At 40.0% G+C, this 20852-nt stretch overlaps 1 protein-coding gene across 1 annotated transcript in view; it reads left to right on the top strand.

Annotated features, from left to right (window-relative positions):
• Positions 1 to 2903: 2903 nt before the first annotated feature.
• The window catches only part of TEX9 (testis expressed 9), a 32893-nt gene continuing 14944 nt past the window's right edge, over positions 2904 to 20852 (top strand). Inside the window, exons 1-4 of the mRNA XM_036421682.2 lie at positions 2904 to 3202; positions 3311 to 3396; positions 10142 to 10205; positions 12059 to 12138. Of these exons, the coding sequence (XP_036277575.1) occupies positions 2909 to 3202; positions 3311 to 3396; positions 10142 to 10205; positions 12059 to 12138 (524 nt within the window). The 5' untranslated portion in view covers positions 2904 to 2908. The remainder of the gene's footprint in view (positions 3203 to 3310; positions 3397 to 10141; positions 10206 to 12058; positions 12139 to 20852) is intronic.

Genomic DNA, 20852 nt, shown 5'->3' with positions numbered 1-20852 from the left:
CTTATTTAGAAAATTAAAGAAATGAGTCAGCTGAGTGTGTCTAGCTGATTGTTCTAGTGGTCTGACTCTATAATTAAAGTCTTTGCTCATCCTGGTTGTGGTTTGGCACCACTTGGTAGTGGCTGTCTGCTTCAAAGTAAATGTCATCTGGTGCCAATTCTGGATCCTGTCTCACGGGCTAGAACTTCCAGAACAGTGGAATCATTTATAGTAATCTAATTAAGCTGGAGCCCATTTAATCAGTCTAATCAAAGGAGATAGGGCTGGAAAAATACTGGCAATAAGGGACTCACCATCTGCCTCCCTATTTCCTGACATAGGGTGCTTAATTTTTCCTCACTCAGCCTTACCCTTTCCTCCATGTCCTCCATTCAGAGATAAAAGTGTATCCCATCCAATTTGAAATGAGGACCAGATAGAAGGCAGCCAATCACTAATGATTATTTGTGATTAATTACTAGAGTTCTGTTGCAGGAAATTTGTGTGCACTGGGGGGTCCCTCAGCTTGACCTGCACAGGGTGACATCCTTAGCACTGCCCAGAGATGGGAGAGGCTCCCACCACTACTGCTGCGCTCACAGCCATGAGCCTGGCTCAGGACTTCTGGCTGATCAGCACGCTGACCACCAGGGGGCAGCTCCTGCATTGAGCATCTGCTCCCTGGTGGTCAGTGCATACCATAACAACCAGTCATTCTGCTGTTTAGTTGATTTGCATATTAGCCTTTTATTTTATAGGATAATGCTGGATCCAAATTTTCATTATAATGGGGTTTACTATCCTGGGATGTTATTATATTACTGTTGTCTAGCTTCCATGGTTGCTATTAAAGCATCTACTTTTAATCTGTTTTGTTGTAGGTTGTCTGTGTTTTTTCTCTCTGGCTGCTTTAAACATTTTTTGGGGGGGTGTTTTGAATTTTATGGCAAGTCTCAGAATAGCTTTTTAAATATATCCTTCTTGTGATATTTTGTGCTTCTTGAATCTGTGCATTCATATTTTTTCTAAATTCTGTAAAATTCTAAGCATTTAACTTGTGAAATATTGCTTCTTATTTCTTAAAATCTCTCCTTGAAATATGATTATTTATATGCCAGATCTTTTAAGTTTAACTTTTATAATTGTTTGGCATTTCATATTTTTAACATTCTTATCATTTTGTTTATTCTGGATAATTTTCTTAGTTTATAGTTTACAAATTATCTGTGTCAAATCTGCCAGTCAATCCATCCATTGAATGTTTCCATTTCAGCAGATATGTTTTGAGGTTTTAAAAGATGTTTTATGTTGATGTTTTCAGAGAGAGAAGAGAAAGGGAAAGCCAGAGAAATATCGATGTGAGTGTGAGAAGATAACTTTGATCAGCTGCCCCCTACATGCCCCCTTCTGGAGAGGCAACTGGGCATGTGCCCTGACCAGGAATGGAACTGGCAACCTGAGAGAAAAAGAGAGAGAGAGAGAGACAGAGAGAGAGAGAGAGAGAGAGAGAGAGAGAGAGAGATCAATAATGAGAGATAATCATTGATTGGCTGCCTCCTGCACACCCCACATTGGGGATGGAGCCCACAACCCGGGCATATGCCCTGACTGGGAATCAAACTGTGACCTCCTAGTTCATAGATTGATGCTCAACCACTGAGCCATGCCAGCTGGGCAATTTTCATTTTTCTTAAGCATATACCTAGGGGTGGGTTGCTGGATCATGTTGTAACTCTTTGTGAAAACTTTCAAGAAATTACCAGACTGTTTTACACAGTAGCTGCACAATTTTATATTCTAGCCAACAGTATATGAAGGTTTGAATTTATCCATATTTTCCCCAACACTTGTTATGATCTGTCTTTTTGGCACTTATATAGTCATCCTAGTGTGTGTGGGAAGTGGTATTTTACTGTGATTTTGATTTCCTTGAAGACTCACAGTATTGAGCAATTTTTTCATGTGTTTTTGGCTATTTGTATACCTTCTTTGAAATAATGCCCCCCCCCCCAAAAAAAAAAAATAATGCCCATTCAGGATCCTTGCCCATTTACTTGGTTTACTTTTTTTATTTTTGAGTTTTAGTATGTTTTTATATATTTAGACACAAGTCTCTTATCAAATAAAAGATTTGCAAATTTTTCCTCCCCTTCTGTGGTCTGTCTTTTCACTTTACTTATGGTATCCTTTAAAATAAAAATATTTTTAATTTCGATGCTGTCTATTCTATTAATTTTTCTTTTTTTACTTGTGTTTGTCTTTTTTGTGTGTGTCATGGTGAATAAATCATTATCCAATTCAAGGTGGTGACATTTTACTCGTGTTTTCTTTGAAGAGCTTCATAGTTTTGGCTCTTAAGGTTAGGCCTTTGATCCATTTTGAGTTAATTTTTGTTAATGTATGAGATAAGAACCCAACTTCATTCTTTTAGAGGTGGACATCCACTTATCCTAGTACCATTTGTTGAAAAGACTATAATCACACACACACACACACACACACACACACACACCCCTGCCATTGAATGGTCTTAGCACCCTCGCTGAAGATTAAATGATCCTAAGTGTGAGTTTATTTCCCCCAGATTGGAATTTTGGAATCTTTACTGTTTTCCAGGCCCAGTCATAAGCACAATTCAGTGAAAGGGCACTATTTTTACTCCCGTTTTACAGATGAAGTTCTCGAGTTAACAGAAGGTTTTGCTCAATGGCTACTGAGCAGCACATCCAAGACATCACCTGAGGCCTACCACCTGGAGAGTTGGAGCTCTGGCGCAAGCCCTGGGTAACGGTGAGCACTGAGAACTTGGAATTCCTCTGCAGAGTTCATTTAAAACCAAACAGGGGGAGGTCGGATTGGCCACTAACTTGGGGAAAAGCACAAGAGAGTAGGGGCTTGACTCTCATCTGGCTTCGACTGAGAATTAGAAATGCACCTGCCTCCTTCGGGTGAAGCCCTTCCGGGCCAACGTAACAGTTTCTGTGTCAAACAGCACGTTGGCCTCTTAGGTTCCCAGGCGGCGCGAACGTGTAGCGGGTCCCGGGCCGAGGGACACAGAGGTCCAGGCCCGGCCCGGCCCGCCCCGCCCTCGCGGCGTCGGCGCCCTCGGCGCGAGGATGCCCGAGAGGAGGCAACTCTCGCGGGAAGTGACTCTGTTGCCTCGGCAACGGCGTCGTGGCCGCGGAAGATGGCAGGGCGAAGCCGCGGCGGCGGCGGCGTGAGGGTCCGTTCAGCCCCAGGCTCCGGGGTCGCGTACAGGCTCGGGGCGGGCTAGCGGACGCCGAACCTCTTCTAACTCTGGGTCTGAACCACCTCTCGGTCTGTTTTCCAGAGACGGACCGGGACTCCACTCCCGCCCCGCGGTCAGACACCTGCGACGCCGCGGCGGGACCTGCTCGCCAAGGAAGAGGAATATAAGTAAGAAACGTGGCGGTTCAGCGTTGCCTTCTTCCTTTCACCTCAGGGAGGCCGCTTCCAGGACTCTGGCTGGTGATGGAGCGCTGGGACAGCTCACTCACTGCCCCGCATTCTCTTCCATCTTTTGAACTTGAGTTCGCCCGCGTCCAATAACGGCGTTGGAAGGGAGTGAAATTGTAATCCAGGCAAACACCTTCGTCCATGAGACGGTACTGCTAGACCCGTGGTCGGCAAACTGCGGCTCCAGAACCATATGCGGCTCCTTGGCCCCCTTGAGTGTGGCTCTTCCACAAAATACCACAGCCTGGGCGAGTCTGTTTTGAAGAAGTGGAGTTAGAAGAAGTTTACGTTTAAAAAAATTGGCTCCCAAAGAAACTTCAATAGTTGTACTCTTGATATTTGGCTCTGTTGCCTAATGAGTTTGCCGACCACTGCGCTAGACGATAGCCAGTGCCACGAATTTATAGTTTAAGGAATTCCATTTAATTCCAGTTTCCTAAGAGTTTACGTATGTAAATGTCTTTTAGGCTTGGTTTCTAAGTGGAAAGCCTGTTTCTCGGGGGCATTTGGAATTTTCTTGTCCACATTTGGTGGATCTGGGAGGATTTCATTTCTTTATCCGATGAACTGTAATGACAAATGATCCTGATAACATGTGTTTTCATTCTCAGGCGATTTCTCTCTTCATTCCCCAGCTCTCACACAGATGCCAAGAACAATCTTTTAATTTGATTGTGTCATTCCCGTCCCTATAGTTTTGCAGTGATTTCATGTTGCACTTGGAAAGCTCTGTCAGATCGGACGCCAGCCTCTTGTTTGCCTACCACACTTCATTCAGCCTAACTGGCCTCCTAGTTCCTCAGCTTTTCCCTCGAGGACAGTCATACGTGTTTCCTACCCATAAGGCTCAGAGTGGCTGGTCTTCCTTGACTAGGCTAAGTAGGCACCTCTATTCTTCCCTTTTTTTTTTATTGTCTTATTAATTTTTCTTTGTGTTCCCATAAATTCATTTCTTAGTTTACTTTTTGTCTTTCCTCTGCTGGGTGATGAGATCCACAAGGTCTGAGACCATGTTTTTATTTACCATTGTATACTAATATACCCTTAAAACATCAACAAATATTATATTTTAACAATTCACTTTCTTTTTTAAGTAACTAATTTGATTTAAAATTTGGAACACATTTTGACAATTCTTAAACAGTTACCCTGTAGTTTGTACAAAGCATATTTAAAGTTAAAACTGGCATGTACCCTCTTTAGATGAACAAAACACATACCATTTGCCATAAAGCATGTAGGAACATAATCATCCCTGTCTATTTGATGGAATGGGCCTGTTATTCCAGTTTCAGAGTGTACTTAAGCAACTGACCTGTTGTCCATATACAATTCAGTTAATTTCATCACTATACACCAGATAGCACTAAATACCTAATTTGATTAGATCAAGTCATTTGTTTATTTAAGGGTATGTTTGCACCTGGCTCTGGCTGTCATTAGGGATATGGTCCAACTTAAAGGCAGACTGTTCTGTTTTAGCAAAAGTTGTTTTTTGTTAAAAAATGCCCAGGTCTGTTACCTGTACTCTGCAGTTGCAAATCTGAGACGTTTCAACAGAGTAGTTCCCAAGTTCTGACTAAAGTTTGTAGGTCACTTCTGCACCACGGAGAAAAGTAAACTGGCCATTATTTTATTTTATTTATTTTATTATTTTATTATTTTTGTGGTAAAATTAGTATACAACATTTTATATATATATATATATATATATATATATATATATATATTCTCTGAACACATAATAATCTGGCCACTCAGTGTATATCCTATATAATAAAAGGCTAATATACAAATTTTCTCCTCAAACAAGAGTTTAACCTGAAGGCAGGCTGGCCACCTGCCCATGTCCCCTCCTCCTGGCCAGGCTGGCTGGAACCCACCCATGCACGAATTTCATACACCGGGCCTATGTATACTAGAGGCCTGGTGCACGGAATTCGTGCATGGGGTAGTGGGGGGCATCCCTCAGCCCAGCCTGCACCCTCTCCAATCTGGGACCCCTCAATGGGCAATCAGATATCTTTCTCACAATCCAGCTCTCAACTGCTCGCCTGCCTGCCTTCCTGATTGCCCCTAACTGCTTCTGTCTGCCATCCTGATCACACCCTAACCACTCCCATGCCAGCCTGATTGATATTTAACTAATACACACACACACACACACACACACACACACACACACAGAGTGGCCAGATTATTATGCATTCGGAGATCATTATTATGCATTCGGAGATCATAATAATCTGGCCACTTAGTGTATATTTCAGGTGTTCAACATTATAACTCAATATATTATAATATATGTTGTATTTATAGATTAACTAGAGGCCTGGTGCATGAAAATCCATGCCTGGAGGGGTGGTCCCTTAGCCCAGCCTGCCCTCTCTCACAGTCCGGGAGCCCTCAGAGGCAGGAGGTGACCCAGCAATCAGGGGAAGGTGACGCCCCCATCACATCTCTGCTGCTGCCACGGCCGGCAGCACAAGCCTTAGCCAGCCCTGGTTACTTGAGCCTTGGGCGGTCCTGGGCAGCTGGGCAGTTGCCATCCAAGGTTTGCCTGTGCTTCAGGCTGGCCCTGGGTGGCTGGGGGACTGAGGGGACTAGGTGCCACCATCTTGTGGCTGTGGGTGCCTCCATCTTTGAGGGTGTGGCAGTCAATTAGCATATTCTCTCCTTATTGGCTTTGGGCACTGCCATCTTTGTGAGGGCATGATGGTCAATTAGCATATTCCCTCTTTATTAGATAGGATTTGCAGGGAACAGATATCTTTATGCTATTGAATCTTTCCTTCCACAAATATGGTACACTTCCAGTTACACATGGGTGTTTGGGTGTCCTTTACTATTATCCTAATATATAAAAACCCGGTGTCTGTAACAACTGAAGGCTCGACTGGCTGGGAGTCAGTCCTGCAGTCAGTTCGGCGACTCAGCAATGACTGCCACTTCTGAAGGCACAGCGACCCAACACTGACTGCCGAGGTGGCTACGGATCAGACCTGGAGAGAGGCCTGGAGAGAGAAGCAGGGTCTGATCTGTAGCCTGCATGGCAACTGTTGATTAGCCCTTGCACCTCTCTCCCTCCCCCGTACCCCTCTCCCCTCCCCCCCACCCCCACCCCCACCCCCGCCCTCCCCAGGCCTGGCCAGCAGCCGTGCCTCTCTTTTTCTCCGGCATAGACAGGGACTGCTGATAAGCCCTGCCTCTCTGATCAGGCCCAGAGATAAGCCTGGAGATGCTGACTGGCATAGAAACCAACCAGTCAGAACCAAATCTGGGTGAACTGTGAGGAGCCAGTGGTTGCCTAGGAGGCAGAGCTTTTGATGCTGACTGGCATAGAAACTGACCAATTAGAACCTAATCTGGGTGAGCTGGGAAGGCAGAAAATACAGGTGGGGCTGAGGAGGTGTTTAAGGGCAACAGCTGTTTGGTATAAAGTATCCATAATATTATATCACCATTTTTTTTCCTACTAGCTGTATTGGTTTCTTAGATATGTACTAAAATCATAATTGAAAAATAATCTGTAATAATAAAAGCTTAATATGGTAATTAGACTGGACGTCATTCTAGATGTCATTCGGGAGGATGTCCTTCCAGTCAAAGCCAGGGCTGGAGGGAAGCTTGGGTGCCAGGTGCCTGCTGGCACCTAGAGCAAAGCCCAGGTCCTGGGTGCCTGCCAGCAGCCAGAGGGAAGCTGGTGCCGGCAGATGGGGGAAGGAAGGCATACTCTTGCATGAGTTTTGTGCATCGGGCCTCTAGTCCTATATAATAAAAGGACAATATGTAAATAGACTGAACGGCAGAATGACCGGTCACTATGACGTGCATTGACCACCACAGGGCAGATGGTCAATGCAGTCGCTATTCTCTGGTGGTTAATTCGCTCCCACAGAGGGAGTATCACTCTGCCACAAGATGGGCTTACCGCTGGCAAGTGCAGGAACCTGCCTCCATGGCAGTGCTAAGGATGTCCAAGGATGTCCCAGTGTGGTTAAGCTGTCAGTCAGACAACCTCCGAGGGCTCCCAGACTGCGAAAAGGTGCAGGTCGGGCTGGACCCACCACCCCCAGAATGCACAAATGTCATATGCCTCTAGTTATTCTTATAAGCATGTCCATTTTTGTTTGGGGGATATATTATTAAATCCTCTAGATGAATTATTCCTTTCAATAGTACATCATGTCTGTCATAACTCTTTTCATTCCTTTATATTCAAACTTTTTATGTCATTTACTTTAAGAGTACTAGTATTTTTATATCATGTCTGATAATTTCTGCCTTCTAATAAGTGAATTTATTTTGCTTATTAACTTGAAGTTGTTTTGGCTATCTTATTTTGTTTTTTTGTATTTACGATGCCTTTTCTTTAGTTCTTATGACTTCTGTTGTATTGAATGAGTTTATATTGTCTTCACTTTTCTTTTACTGGTGTGGAAAGACCTTAGACTGACTTAACTTATTTTTTTTTTCCTGCCTGTTAAGTTAGATATTGGATTATACTTTCCTTCCTCTGTGTTTGAATACCCCTCTCTGTTATTTTTATAGTCTTTACTAATTTAGATTTATCATTGCTTTCTAATTTCTTGTTATGATTTTTTTCAAGTTCAAATTTCTTCTTCCTGAAGTGTAGAACCTTCATTATTTGTCTCTGTGAAAATTTGAGTCTTAAATTCTCCATTCTTTTCTGAAAATTTTCTTTCTTTGCACTTATTGTTCAAAGACAGTTTAGCTAAACATAGAATTCTAGATGGTCTATTTTTTCCACTCCACAGTTTAAAGAATATTTTCTTGGTCTTTGAAGTTCTGCAGTGTCACTATGATGTATACAGGTGCGGATTTGTTTTCTTAATTCTGCTTGAGATCCATATTTCTTCACTTCTGGAAAATTCTCAGCATTATCTCTTCAAATATTGACATTCCCTCCTTTTCTGGGATTTCCTTCTGCACTTTCTATTAGGTAGATATAAATCTATCTTTGTCATGCAGTCTGTCTTTAGTGAATGTTAATCTCTCTTTTATATTATCTTTGTTTCTCTGTACTTCCTTATAGGTGATTTCCTCATATCTGTCTTCTAGTTCATTTATTCCCTCTTCAGTGCATTCTGTCATCCAACGAGTTTTTAATTTCAATCACTGTGTTTTCATTTTTGTAATTTCTGTTTGGTTCTTTTCCATATTCAGTGTTCTTTTGTAATGTCTAGTTCTTGCCAGATGGTTTCTATTCTTTGTGTTTTTTGAAAAAAAGAAAAATGTTTATTTAATTGTTTTATTTTCTTTAGTTCTTACAGTTGTTTTTTTTGTTTTTTTTTGTTTGTTTGTTTGTTTGTTTTTTGTATTTGCTGATTTTTCCTCTTGGTGACTTGGTTCTTTATGCAATATTGTTATCTTTGAAGTCATCTTTAGCAGGATTTACTTTCTGAGAGAGTTCTTTAAGTTGTCAATGAGTAAATGTCCCTAAAGATGGTTTTGCATTTAGCTTAGAGTTTTCACGGGTTCTAGGCCAACTTTCTCTATTATAGTTTTGGCATAGAGTCTCTATACCATCTTGGTAAGAAAAACTTGGACCACATTCCTGTATGCTCTTACTACTCACAAGAGATTCTTTTCCACCAATGGCTATAGTTTCATTTCTGTTCACCTAAGGTTATGGGGTAGTGTAGTTGTTTGGGTTTAATAGGTGCAGCTCTTCATGACTCCCACATGTGCAACATTTTTTAGCTATTAAGCTATTTTGTCTTCTGTCCTTGTTCATTGCTCTCACTTTTAGTTGCTGCTTTATTTTTGGTGCCCATTTGTTTTCCTTGCCTGAGCCAAACAAGCTTTTTTTTTTTTTTTTTTTTTTAATATATTTTATTGATTTTTTATTTTTTTATTTATATTTTTTATTGATTTTGTACAGAGAGGAAGGGAGAGAGATAGAGAGTTAGAAACATTGATGAGAGAGTCATTGATCAGCTGCCTCTTGCACACCCTCTACTGGGGATATGCCCACAACCAAGGTACATGCCCTTGATCGGAATCGAACCCGGGACCCTTCAGTCCCCAAGCCAATGCTCTATCCATTGAGCCAAACCGGTTAGGGCCAAACAAGCTTTTTTAAAAGTGAAAATAAAAGGGACTTTAACAATAGGAATAGATTAATATATACATTATGTTAACTTCAACTTATTAAGGTATTTCATATTCATTTAAGGCACTAATTATAAAGATATAAACATATTTCTTCTGTTTGTTATGGGAAAACATAGTGCAAAATTGTGTATATACTATAGATGAAAAATACAAAGTAAAGGAACAAAATTGTCACAGCAACACCGAAGGCCAAAGTAGGTTTCTCTCCTACGCTGCCCCACCTCTGTCCCCAGTTGGAGTTCATCTCAAGATGATGAAGAGTGGCATTGAGTTGAACCCACCAGTTTATTCTTTCAAAATAAGACATTGCACCTGAAGTGAGGGCCAGAGAGAAGACAAGAGTTACGCTGTTTGAATTTCTACCATAAAAGGGAATCATGGGGAGTTGGAGATAAGTGTTTAGTCATTTTGTTAATTCTAGAATAAAAAGTCATGTTTGTTTTGGAATTTGTTGATTAGCTAAAGTATAGTTACTGAAATTTAATTATTTTTATTTTTGTTAGAATCTTCAATATATTCCAATTAACAAATTATTTTCTGCTTTTAGGCGTTTAAATGCAGAATTGGAGGCAAAAACAGCTGATCTCGTTCGACAAGCTGAGGAAGCAATAGTAAGTAAATGTTAGTAGTAATTCCATGTAAGTGCTAGTTGTTTGTTTGTTTTTTTTAATTTGATTTATAACGTGCATAAAAAAGTACCCAAATTTTAAGTTCAATGAATTATGACAAATTGAACATGAATATATGTATAGGTAGGTAGGTGTGTATATATATGCATGCATGTGATTTTTGTAAGCATATATTTTCTAAAAGCCACTGAAAGTGTTTTCCATTTAGATGACCAATCATAAGAATATTAATATTTAATAAATTTCCCCACTATTTTAAGATTAATAGAATAGCTATGTAGAATTAACACTGGTAATTCTGTAAGGAAGGAAATAAAATTGTCTCTGGGCAAAAGCTGGATAAAGAATAACAATCATTAGATGGTAATTTACTTCTTATTCGGATGTAATTTGTTTCTTAAATTCTGAGGATGCGATTAACTTATATTCTTAGGGATACACCATATCAGATTTATAGTTTGTAGTGAGGTTATAACACTAGACAAAGTAAGCATATTTTACCCCATTCTGGGTACCAATTGGTTATTCCTGCTTTAAGCATCCATCCTTATGCATCAGCATCCCCATTATGTAGTAGCATTCCTTAGAGTCATGGTCTGCAAACTGCGGCTGGAGAGCCACATGTGGCTCTTTGGCCCCTTGAGTGTGGCTCTTCCACAACATACCACAGCCTGGGCGAGTCTGTTTTGAAGAAGTGGAGTTAGAAGAAGTTTAAGTTTAAAAAAATTGGCTCTCAAAAGAATTTCAATCGTTGTACTGTTGATATTTGGCTCTGTTGACTAATGAGTTTGCCAACCACTGCCTTAGAGGAATAAAGTGGCTGCTTTAAAAATAGCTTTTTTTCTTATAGTTCTTACTCTAATTATAATTCTTTCTTTTAAACCCCACCTTCAACCCCACTTTGGAGTTGATAGGTCAGGAAAGAAGAGGTGATATTTTATTTTAAGGCCTTATACATATCCATCATTATTTGTTAAGAATAGAATAAGAAACCTAATTTATATATATATATATATTGAATATATTTTTTTTCAGGTAATATATTTTTATAATGGATGCATATTTGCTAGTTGCATTTGTAACTAAATATTTATTTAAAAAGAAATGTTTTTTTTTACATCTTTTAGTTTTGCCAGTGTCTGAAGAGCCAGAAAATGGTTGAAAAAGAAATCCAAAGTTATGGTAGAATGAGGGATTCATTATGTTCTGCTTCATGAGCCCTCTAATAAGGAACTTGTAATTTATTTATTTTAAAAAAGAGTAGAGTAGAAAACTGGGAAGGAATGGGTGGGAAAGAGGAAAGGGCATTCCTGCCCCCACAGAAACTGATAGATATAATTTTTGTCACATTAGATGTTTGTTTGCTCACTTTTATTTCTTGATATATCTTTGCCCAAAGATTTTACTCTTAGTGCTTCTTTTTTAGCCTTTTCATGGTATTCCTAACATTGAAGTTCTTTGTTATTTGCAACAAATTTTTCTACCCATCTAATGGATTTATGTTTTCATTTCTTGTGAGTATAATTTCCTTTGCATATTACACAAAATGGAAGATTCTAATGTAGTGTGGGAGCATGAGTCGGATAAGATCATATAAAGGCATTGACACACTAACATTTTCCCCTTAAAATTGACTTGCTTAACCCAGAATGGGTGAAAGGTGAAACTCCATTGTTACAGACCTTATTTTCATACCATGTTCTTTAGAATTCTGTGCCTCAATTTTCGTGGAAGCTGTGGACAAATCTGAAATGTTTTATAGAAAAAGGAATTAAATAAATTCTATTTTAGTTCATTTCTCCCCCTATGTCACTTATCTTTACTCATTTAACTAGAGAGATCAGCAAGAAGTACTATCTCAGCCTATTTCAACACAAATTAAATCGTATGAAGATGATGGTGATTACGGTTTAAGGTAAGTGACTTAAATTCTTAAACACCTTTTTAAAAACTGAGTAACTGCTTTAAGGTTGTTTTTACTTTTAAGATCTAATCAACATATAACTTATTAGTTTCAGGTGTACAGCAATTATTTGATATTTATGTATTGTGAAGTAGTCATCATAATGAGTCTAGTTAACAACCATCATATATAATATCTGGCTACAGAATTCTTTTGTTATGAGAACTTTGAAGATCTACTTTCTTAGCAACTTTCAAATAATACACTACAATATTATTAACTACTAGAGGCCCACTGCATGAAAATTCATGCACTGGAAGAGGGGTCACTCAGCCTAGCCTGCGCCCTCTCACAGTCCAGGATCCCTTGGGTGGGAGTTGATCAGGGGAAGGTAATGCCCCCATCACACCTGTTGCTGCCACTGCCGGCAGCACAAGCTTCAGCTGGCCCTGGTTACCTGAGCCTCAGGTGACCCTGGGCAGCTGGGGGCTGAGAGGCCTGGGAGACTCTGAAAACAGGTGCACGATGGGGATAAGGGGACTGAGTGCCACCATCTTTGAGGGCATGGCAGTCAACTAGCATATTCCCTCCTTATTGGCTGTGGGTGCTGCCATCTTTGTGACAGTGTGAGGGTCAATTAGCATAGTCCCTCTTTATTAGATAGAATAGTCATGCTGTGCATTACATTCCCATGACTTATTTATTTTATAACTGAAATTTTGTATCTTTTTATTCCCTTCACCCATTCCCCCCCCCACACACATATCTACTCCCAGTCCTCAGCCTCTGGCAACTATCAATCTGTTCTCTGTATCTATGAGTTGTTTTTTGTTTGTTTGTTTTTTTCAGTTCCACATATACATGAGATCATATGATATTTTTCTTTTTATGTCTAACTTATTCACTTAGTGTAATGGCCTCAAGGTCCATCCACGATACGACAAATGGGTCTTCTTAATGACAGAATAATACCACAGTTTCTTTATTCATTCATCTGTCAATGGACATTCAGGTTGTTTCCACTTCTGGGCTATTGTAAATAATGTGGCAGTGAACATACATCTTTTTGGGTGTGTTTTTGTTTTCTTCAGATAAATACCCAGAAGTCAAATTGCTGGATCATAAGATAGTTCTCTTTTCAGTTTTTTGGAGGAACCTCTATACTGTTTTCCATAGTGGCTACACCAGTTTGCATTCCAACCAACAATGCACAAGAGTCCCTTTTCTCCACATCCTCACCATCATTTATAACCATTCTAACAATTGTGAAGTGCTATCTCATTGTGGTTTTGATTTTCATTTCCTTTAGGATTAATATGTTGAGTACCTTTTCATATACCTATTGGCCATCTGTATGTCTTCTTTGGAAAATGTTTGTTCAGATCCTCTGCCCATTTTTTAGTTGAACTATACTGCTTTGATTATCCTTGCTTTGAAAGTAAGCTGTTTTGGACCTCAAAAATTGAGAGAAAAATTAGAAAATCTTTGAGGAACAAAAGCCTATTATAGCCTAACCTGAGGTAAAAATTAGACTAAAAGTGTGGTTTTCACAACTATGGGTAACGTTTTTCCAGGGGTTCTTCAGGGCAAAGATCATATTAAATGGTACCTAGTAAAACTTTCTAACTGGATAAAATGCCTCAGGGCAAAGATTTAACTATAGGTATAGTCTCGCCATAGAAGCTTGACAACCTCAAAACACCCATTTTTAAATTGGAGTGGGGAGAAGAAGAGAGAGGGAGAGGTGGGGGAGGTGTTCAGGGTAAAGAAAAACAGTCTTAGAAAGCGTTGTGGGTGTGTTAATGGCACATGAAACTGATTGGAACCAACTAAGTAAGAAATTCACTAGTTTTTGAGAGTTATACCAGCAAAGAAACTTTGAGTGATGAACCTTAACTATAACTGTTTAAATCTTAAAGTAGCTATCTGTCCTCCCATTCTTCTAAGATAAAGAAGCAGACTATGAGAGTTGCACAGCCCTAATTTAGGATATAGTATTTAAACACCTTAGGAGAACTTAGAAACAAAAAAAGAACTGTATTTAAGCGGCAGTATGTTTGGCTATAATTGAAATATTGGGACATTATTCAGGTACTCAAAAATAATTATTGCATATGACCCAGAAATTCCCCTCTAGATATTTAACCAAAAGAACTGAAGACATGTTTCGAAGCAATAGCAGTTTTATTCATAATTGCCAAAACCTAGGAACAACTCAGTATCCTCAAGTGGAGAATGGATAAACAAATAATGGTATATCCATGCAATAGGATATTACTTGACAATAATAATGAACTACTGATACTCCAGCAGTAGATGCTAAGTGGAACAAGCCTGACAAAAAAATGTATAGTAGATTGTATGATTCCATTTATTTTATATTCTGGAAAGTAGTTATATGGGGCTCAGTGGAAGGGGAAGAATAATTACAAAGGAGAATTTTTTGAGGTGATGGAAGTATTTTTTATCTTGGTTGTTGTATGCTTACATGTCCACATAAGTTTGTTCGAATGTATAGAACTATATGCCTAAAAAAGGTGTATTTACTCTATGTAAATTATATCTCAATAAACTTGAAAAAAATAAATTTTGGACATCATGAATGCCAGGTCTAGTTACAGTGGTACAATAGTGAGTAAACAAACCAGGTTCTGCTTCCAAGGAGTTAATGCCTAGTGTGTTGCTTTTTAATTAAACTAATTTTCCATAAAAATTTTTTACAACATCATTAGATGCCATGAAACTACTTATCCTTATTACATGTAATGCTTTGATATTTTGTGGAAAATGATGTTTAATAGTAGTCAGAATTCCAAACTGTAGATAACTAAGATTGGGCAAGGCTTTTATTTGGTAAACTGGTTTCTGTTGAAGCAAGTGAGAGAATTTCATAAGCATAAAAATAAATCTGCTGATTTTCTTTCACTAAATTTTCCTTAAGTGCAGAACAGTGATGACACCTCTGTTTATCTAGTTTAGGTGGCTTTCAAAAAAATTACTTTGGATGGCATTTACCACATGAATGAAACATGACACTAGACTATTAGTAGGGAATCGCTGATTATAGGAGATAATTAATTCTGTAAAGAAACAGTCTGTTTCAACTCGGAACAATGATAATTTAGCTAAATTATTATAGTCAGGCATATATCCTATATAATAAAAGTGTAATATGCAAATCGACCGAATGGCCAAACAGTGGGATGACCATCCAGGACCACATTATGACATCGACTGGTACCAGGCCAGCCAGTGTGGGTTCAATGGACCTAAACTATTACCAGCACCCATGATTGCCCTGCAGAGGGAGGCCCAGGCCACTGACCGGCAGGCAGTGGCCGGTGGGGCCTCCCTCTGCAAGGGAAGCCCAGGTCCCAGGTGCTGGCAGCCAGAGGGAAGCCTGGGTCCCAGATCTGGAGGAAAGCTGGTGCCAACAGCCGGGGGAAGGAAGGCCTACTCTTATATGAATTTCGTGCATCAGGCCTCTAGTATTATAATAAATCTTCAGCATCCAAGGTTACTCTGCCAACCTGTGTGCTAGGGAAACCAGAATTTATTTTCTAAAAGTATAGCGTACATACAGTCTGCTGGAAGCAAAGTTTACTACACAAATCATTTCAATTATATTACACACAAACCTTTCCTAGAGATATTTAACAAAAGTAATCAGAATGCCACAATTTTTAATTCATTTTTTAATGGAAATAATGCTAGCAAAGTAATAGTGCTTTGCTAAAACTGATTGAGACAGATAAATGTCTTTTTGCTGATATGTATTTGTATGTGGTGAGGAACGGGGAGGTGGAAGATGAAACAATATAAAGAAATGACAAATAATTTAAAATGAGGATGGTTAAAGAGGACACAAAGTTTATATAGAATTTGGAACCATTTTTGTCAGAATGATTTTTATTTTTTTTATTGATTTTAGAGATAGAGGAAGGAAGAGATAGAGGAAAGACATTGATTTATTGTTCTATAATTAATTCAATTGTTGGCATCTGATGGAAAGTAATTGTACTTTTATGTCCTCTTAGGGGATATGATGGAATTTTTCTCTTAATTTTTCATGGCAGAGTGGTAGGTTTTCTGAAACACTAAAACGTGTTGGAAATGATCTGGAAATTGATCAGGCAAACTTTTCCAATGAACAGTCAGATCAATATTTTTGGATCTGTGGATTATACAGCCTTTGTCACAACTATTCGACTTTGCTGTTATAGTGTGAAAACATCTATAAATAATGTATAAATGAATAGACATGGGTGGATTCAACCTCTGGACTATAGTTTGCAGAGCCTCATAAACACTAATTGTTTTAAACTACAAATATATTTTGAACTATGTATAATGCCAGGTGGGTACTAGGGAATCACTTATATAAATTTATATACACTATGATGTACACCTGAAACTAATCTACCTAATAAAAAAGTAACATGCTAATTGACCATACCTTCACAGTGCCCACCAGCCAATCAGGTGTGAATATGCAAATTAACCAAACAAAGCTGGTAGATTAATTTGCATACACAGGCACGCCAAGTGGACTGGGATGGGGCTGACAGCAAGTATGCATGGCGGCTCCAGTGCTAGCTGCGGGTGCGAACAGAGCCAGCACCAGCAGTGGGTGCGAATGGTGGTTTCGGTGTTGGCAGTGGGGTGAGCAGGGCCATAGCTGGTAGTGGGTGCAAGAGGTGGCTGCCGGCCCCAGTCACCCTCAGGAGCAAGGGGAGGTGGAGAAGCCCTGAGGGGTGATCAGGGCTGGCAGCTGCTGCTTGCACCAACTGACGGTGCTGAGTGATTGGGGCTGGCAGTAGCAGGTGTGAGCAGTGGCTCCTGTGCCAGTAGTGGGTATGAGTCGGGTGGGCACCAGCAGCAGGTGCAAGTGCCAGGTGGGACCGCAGCATGCAGGAGCAAAGAATTTTCAGTAACCACCAGAGGCTCATCCCAATGACAGTGACCGGCACCCCACCTTGGTCTGATGCCCCCCCCCCCCCGCCTGTTCCACCATCCCACAGTGGCTGATGCCTGCCATGTTCTGTGCTCTGCCGCCTGGTGGTTAGCACACGTCATAGCGACTGTTCGGTGGTTCTGCCATTTGGTCTATTTGCATATTAGGGTTTTATACATATATATATAGATAGATAGATAGATAGATAGATAGGTATTGAATGTTAATTGTAACTGGAAAAAAATTACAGATATATTTTTAAAATTTTGTGCATAAAGGTAAATTATATTTTAAATATACTTTATTATACAGTTAACAAATATTTAGTGCCAATTTAAAAGCTTATATGCCATATACTATGCCAAGTACTGGGCACAGAGCAGTGAACAATTCACACATGATTACTACCATCATGAAGTTTACAATGTAAAGGGGAAAACAGACACTGACCAAGTATTTAAATACATTAGGCAAAAGATAACATTGAGTTGGTGCACAATAAAAAAAACAACAACTCTGTGGTGAATCATTTTATAAAATAGATAATCTCCATGTATAACCAATAATCACTCCTTATTATTTGCCAGTTATTAAGATTTGTGCTATATTTTCCTTTAAAAACTGGCACTATAATATATTTTATCAAAGGGAAATTATTTCATTTTAATTATTTTTTATTTTTCATTTACAGTTGACACACAACATTATAAACATTAGTTTCAAATGTACACCCCAGGATTATACCTTCTAAAACTTACTAAGTGATTGTCCGATATATTTTTAACCATCTGACACCGTAAATAGTTATTAAAATACTAGAGGCCTGGTGCAGAATTCGTGCACAGGTGGGGTCCCCCCGGCCTGCCACGATCTGGCTGATCTGACTGGTCGCTGGGGGAGGGCACCTGGGAGGTTGGCCAGCTGGCCCCACCCCTGATTAAGGTGGAGTTGGCCAACCAGGGGCAGGGCTGGTCAGGGGGAGCAACTGCAGTATGGAAGCTTCCTTGTAGGTAGTGAACTGCTTTTAAGATTCTTTATCTTTCATCTTTGCATTTTAATTCTGATGTGTCTTGGTGTGGGCCTCTTTGAGTTCAACTTTGGGACTCAGTGATTTCTGGACTTGTATGTCTGTTTCCTTCACCAGATTAGGGAAGTTTTCTGTCTTTTTTATTCTTCAAATAGGTTTTCAATTTCTTCTCTCTCTCTTCTAATCTTGGCACCCCCATGATTCCAATGTTGGTACATTGAAGTTGTCCCAGAAGGTCCTTTACTTTTTTGGATTTTTTTCTTTTTGCTGTTCTAATTGGGGTTTTTTGCTGCCTTATAGTCCTCTACTTCATCCACTGTACTGGTGATTCCCTGTAATATAGTCTTTATTTCAGTTACTGTGTATTCTTCATTTCTGTGTTTTTTTGTTTTTGTTTTTTAATTTTCTATCTTTGTTTTTGTTTCCTATCTCTTCTTTCTGAGTTCTCACTAAATTCATTGAGCATACTTATAATCAGTGTGTTGAACTCTGTATCTGATAGGTTGTCTCCATTTTGTTGAGTTCTTTTTCTGATGGGCTGTTCTGTTTTTCATTTGGGACATGTTTCTTTGTTTCTTCATTTTTGCTGCCTCTCTGTGTTTGTTTCTATGTATTAGATAGATCTCCTGTTTCCCAGGCTTGGTAGAGTGACCTTACATAGCCTATCCATTCACTTGAGCTGGGCACTCCAGGTGTAGACCCCCTGTGTGGGCTGTGTACACCTTTCTGTTGTAGTTGAGCCTTGATTGCTATTGGCATCTCAGTGGGCGGGAGCTATCCCCAGGCCAGGTGGCTGCAGGAACTGGCTGTGACTACCAACCACCATGGAGAAAGCTGTTCACCCACAGAGAAGGATTTACTTGAGTATGTCACTTGTGGAGGTGTTTGGGTGATGCTTCAATATGGTCTGAAGATGTTTACTGGGTGCACTGGCTCTGAGGCCTCCTGGGAGGTGCTGGCCAAGGTCATTTGCTGCCTGTGTTCTGCCTGGGCCCAGCTGGCTTGAGCTACAAAGCAATCTGCAGATGGCTGCTACTTGTGCTGGGTTTGAAGATGCCTTATAAGGCCAACCTGTGAACAAAGGCCAGCTGCTGCTTGGTCTGAGCCTGGGGTCATTTAGCTAGACCAGTGTTTCCCAAACTTCTCTCATGATGAGAATCACCTGGTGGAGTTGTTAAAAATACAGATTCCTGAATCCCAACTAAGAAGTGCTAAACTAGAATTTTTGGGAACGTATACAATTTTACCTATACATTCCCAAAAATTCTAGTTTAGCACTTCTTAGTTGGGATTCAGGAATCTGTATTTTAACAACTCCACCAGGTGATTCTCATCATGAGAGAAGTTCGGGAAACACTGAGCTAGAGGGATGGGGTAGACTCAAGCCAGATGTTGCTTGTTAGAGATATTTAATGAAAGTCTGAAGCATGAACCACAATAGGCCATTTGTATGGGAAACCTACTGAAAACAGCTTGGATAGGCTCACAAGTTTGGGATACAGGGTTTCAGGGAATCACCAGAGCAGGGTGAACAGTGTGACTTTTGAGACTCAGATAAGGCACTCACTTGCTGGCTCTATGGCAGGGGTCTCCAAAAAGGAACAGTGGCCTCTGTCAACACTTAAACATTTTTTTTTTAATTTATGGATTGATTTTAGCCGGGGAGAGAGAGAATGAGAGAGAGAAAGAAACATCAGTTTGTTGATCCACTTATTTATGCACCCATTGGTTGATTCTTATACTGGTGTGTGCCCTGGGGATGGAACCTGCAACCTTGGTGAATCAGACATCATCTAAGCACTGAGCTACCCATCTAAGCACTGAGCTATCCAGAACTTTTATCTGACAGAAAGCTGTCCACTCACAGCTTTCCCCTTAATGCCACACAATCCAGTTCCTCCCTGTATGCCCCTGGTTCCTTTCAATCTGTTGCTGGACCTCAGAGGGAGTGAGTCGAGTAAGTATGCACATGGGTCCTTTTAAAGGAACTGCCTGGAACTCCAGCAGCCCTTGGTCTTATTCAGCTATGCTGGTTTTGTTGTGTTTTGTGGGGTTTGTTTGTTTGTTTGTTTTAAGATTTTCTTACTGATTTTTAGAGAGAGAGGAAGGGAGAGAGAAAAAGAGAAACATCAATGTGAGAATGAAACATTGTTCAGCTGCTTCCTGCAGGCTCCCTACAAGGGACTGAACCCACAACCTGGGCATGTTCATGTACTAGGAATCAAGTCAGCAATTTTTAGGTGCATGGGACGATGCCCAGCTAACTAAGCCACACTGGCCAGAGATTCTTATTGGTTTTTATAGCCATAAGCTACATAGACTTCTCTTCTTGGCACTGGAACCCTGGGTTGGGGGGATCTGGTGTGGGGCTGGGACCCCTCACTCCTCAGGAGGAACCTTCACAGCTGAGATATCCCTCCCAGTTTTTATCACCACATGTAGGTGTGAGAATAGCCCATTCCACATCTCCGCTCCCCACCTGCTAGTTTCGTTGAGGCTTCTTTAAATTTGATGAGGACATACATTCAGCTAGATTTCAGGTGGTTCTGAATGATGGTTATTCTGTAGTTTAGTTGTAATTTTGATGTGGTTGTGGAAGAATTCACGCACAGTATTTTTAAGGTGACTTATTCAGCCAAACCACTCTTCTTGTTTGTGACATTCATGCTAAATAAAATAACACATGCATACCTAAAATTATAGCCAAATCTATTTGATATATATTTTTTCCTTTCAATTATAGTT

Source organism: Pipistrellus kuhlii, unplaced genomic scaffold (assembly GCF_014108245.1).
Source record: "Pipistrellus kuhlii isolate mPipKuh1 unplaced genomic scaffold, mPipKuh1.p scaffold_m20_p_1, whole genome shotgun sequence".
Classification (NCBI taxonomy): domain Eukaryota; kingdom Metazoa; phylum Chordata; class Mammalia; order Chiroptera; family Vespertilionidae; genus Pipistrellus; species Pipistrellus kuhlii.
The sequence above is the reverse complement of the archived record's forward strand: the minus strand, read 5'-3'. Positions and strand labels throughout refer to the sequence as shown.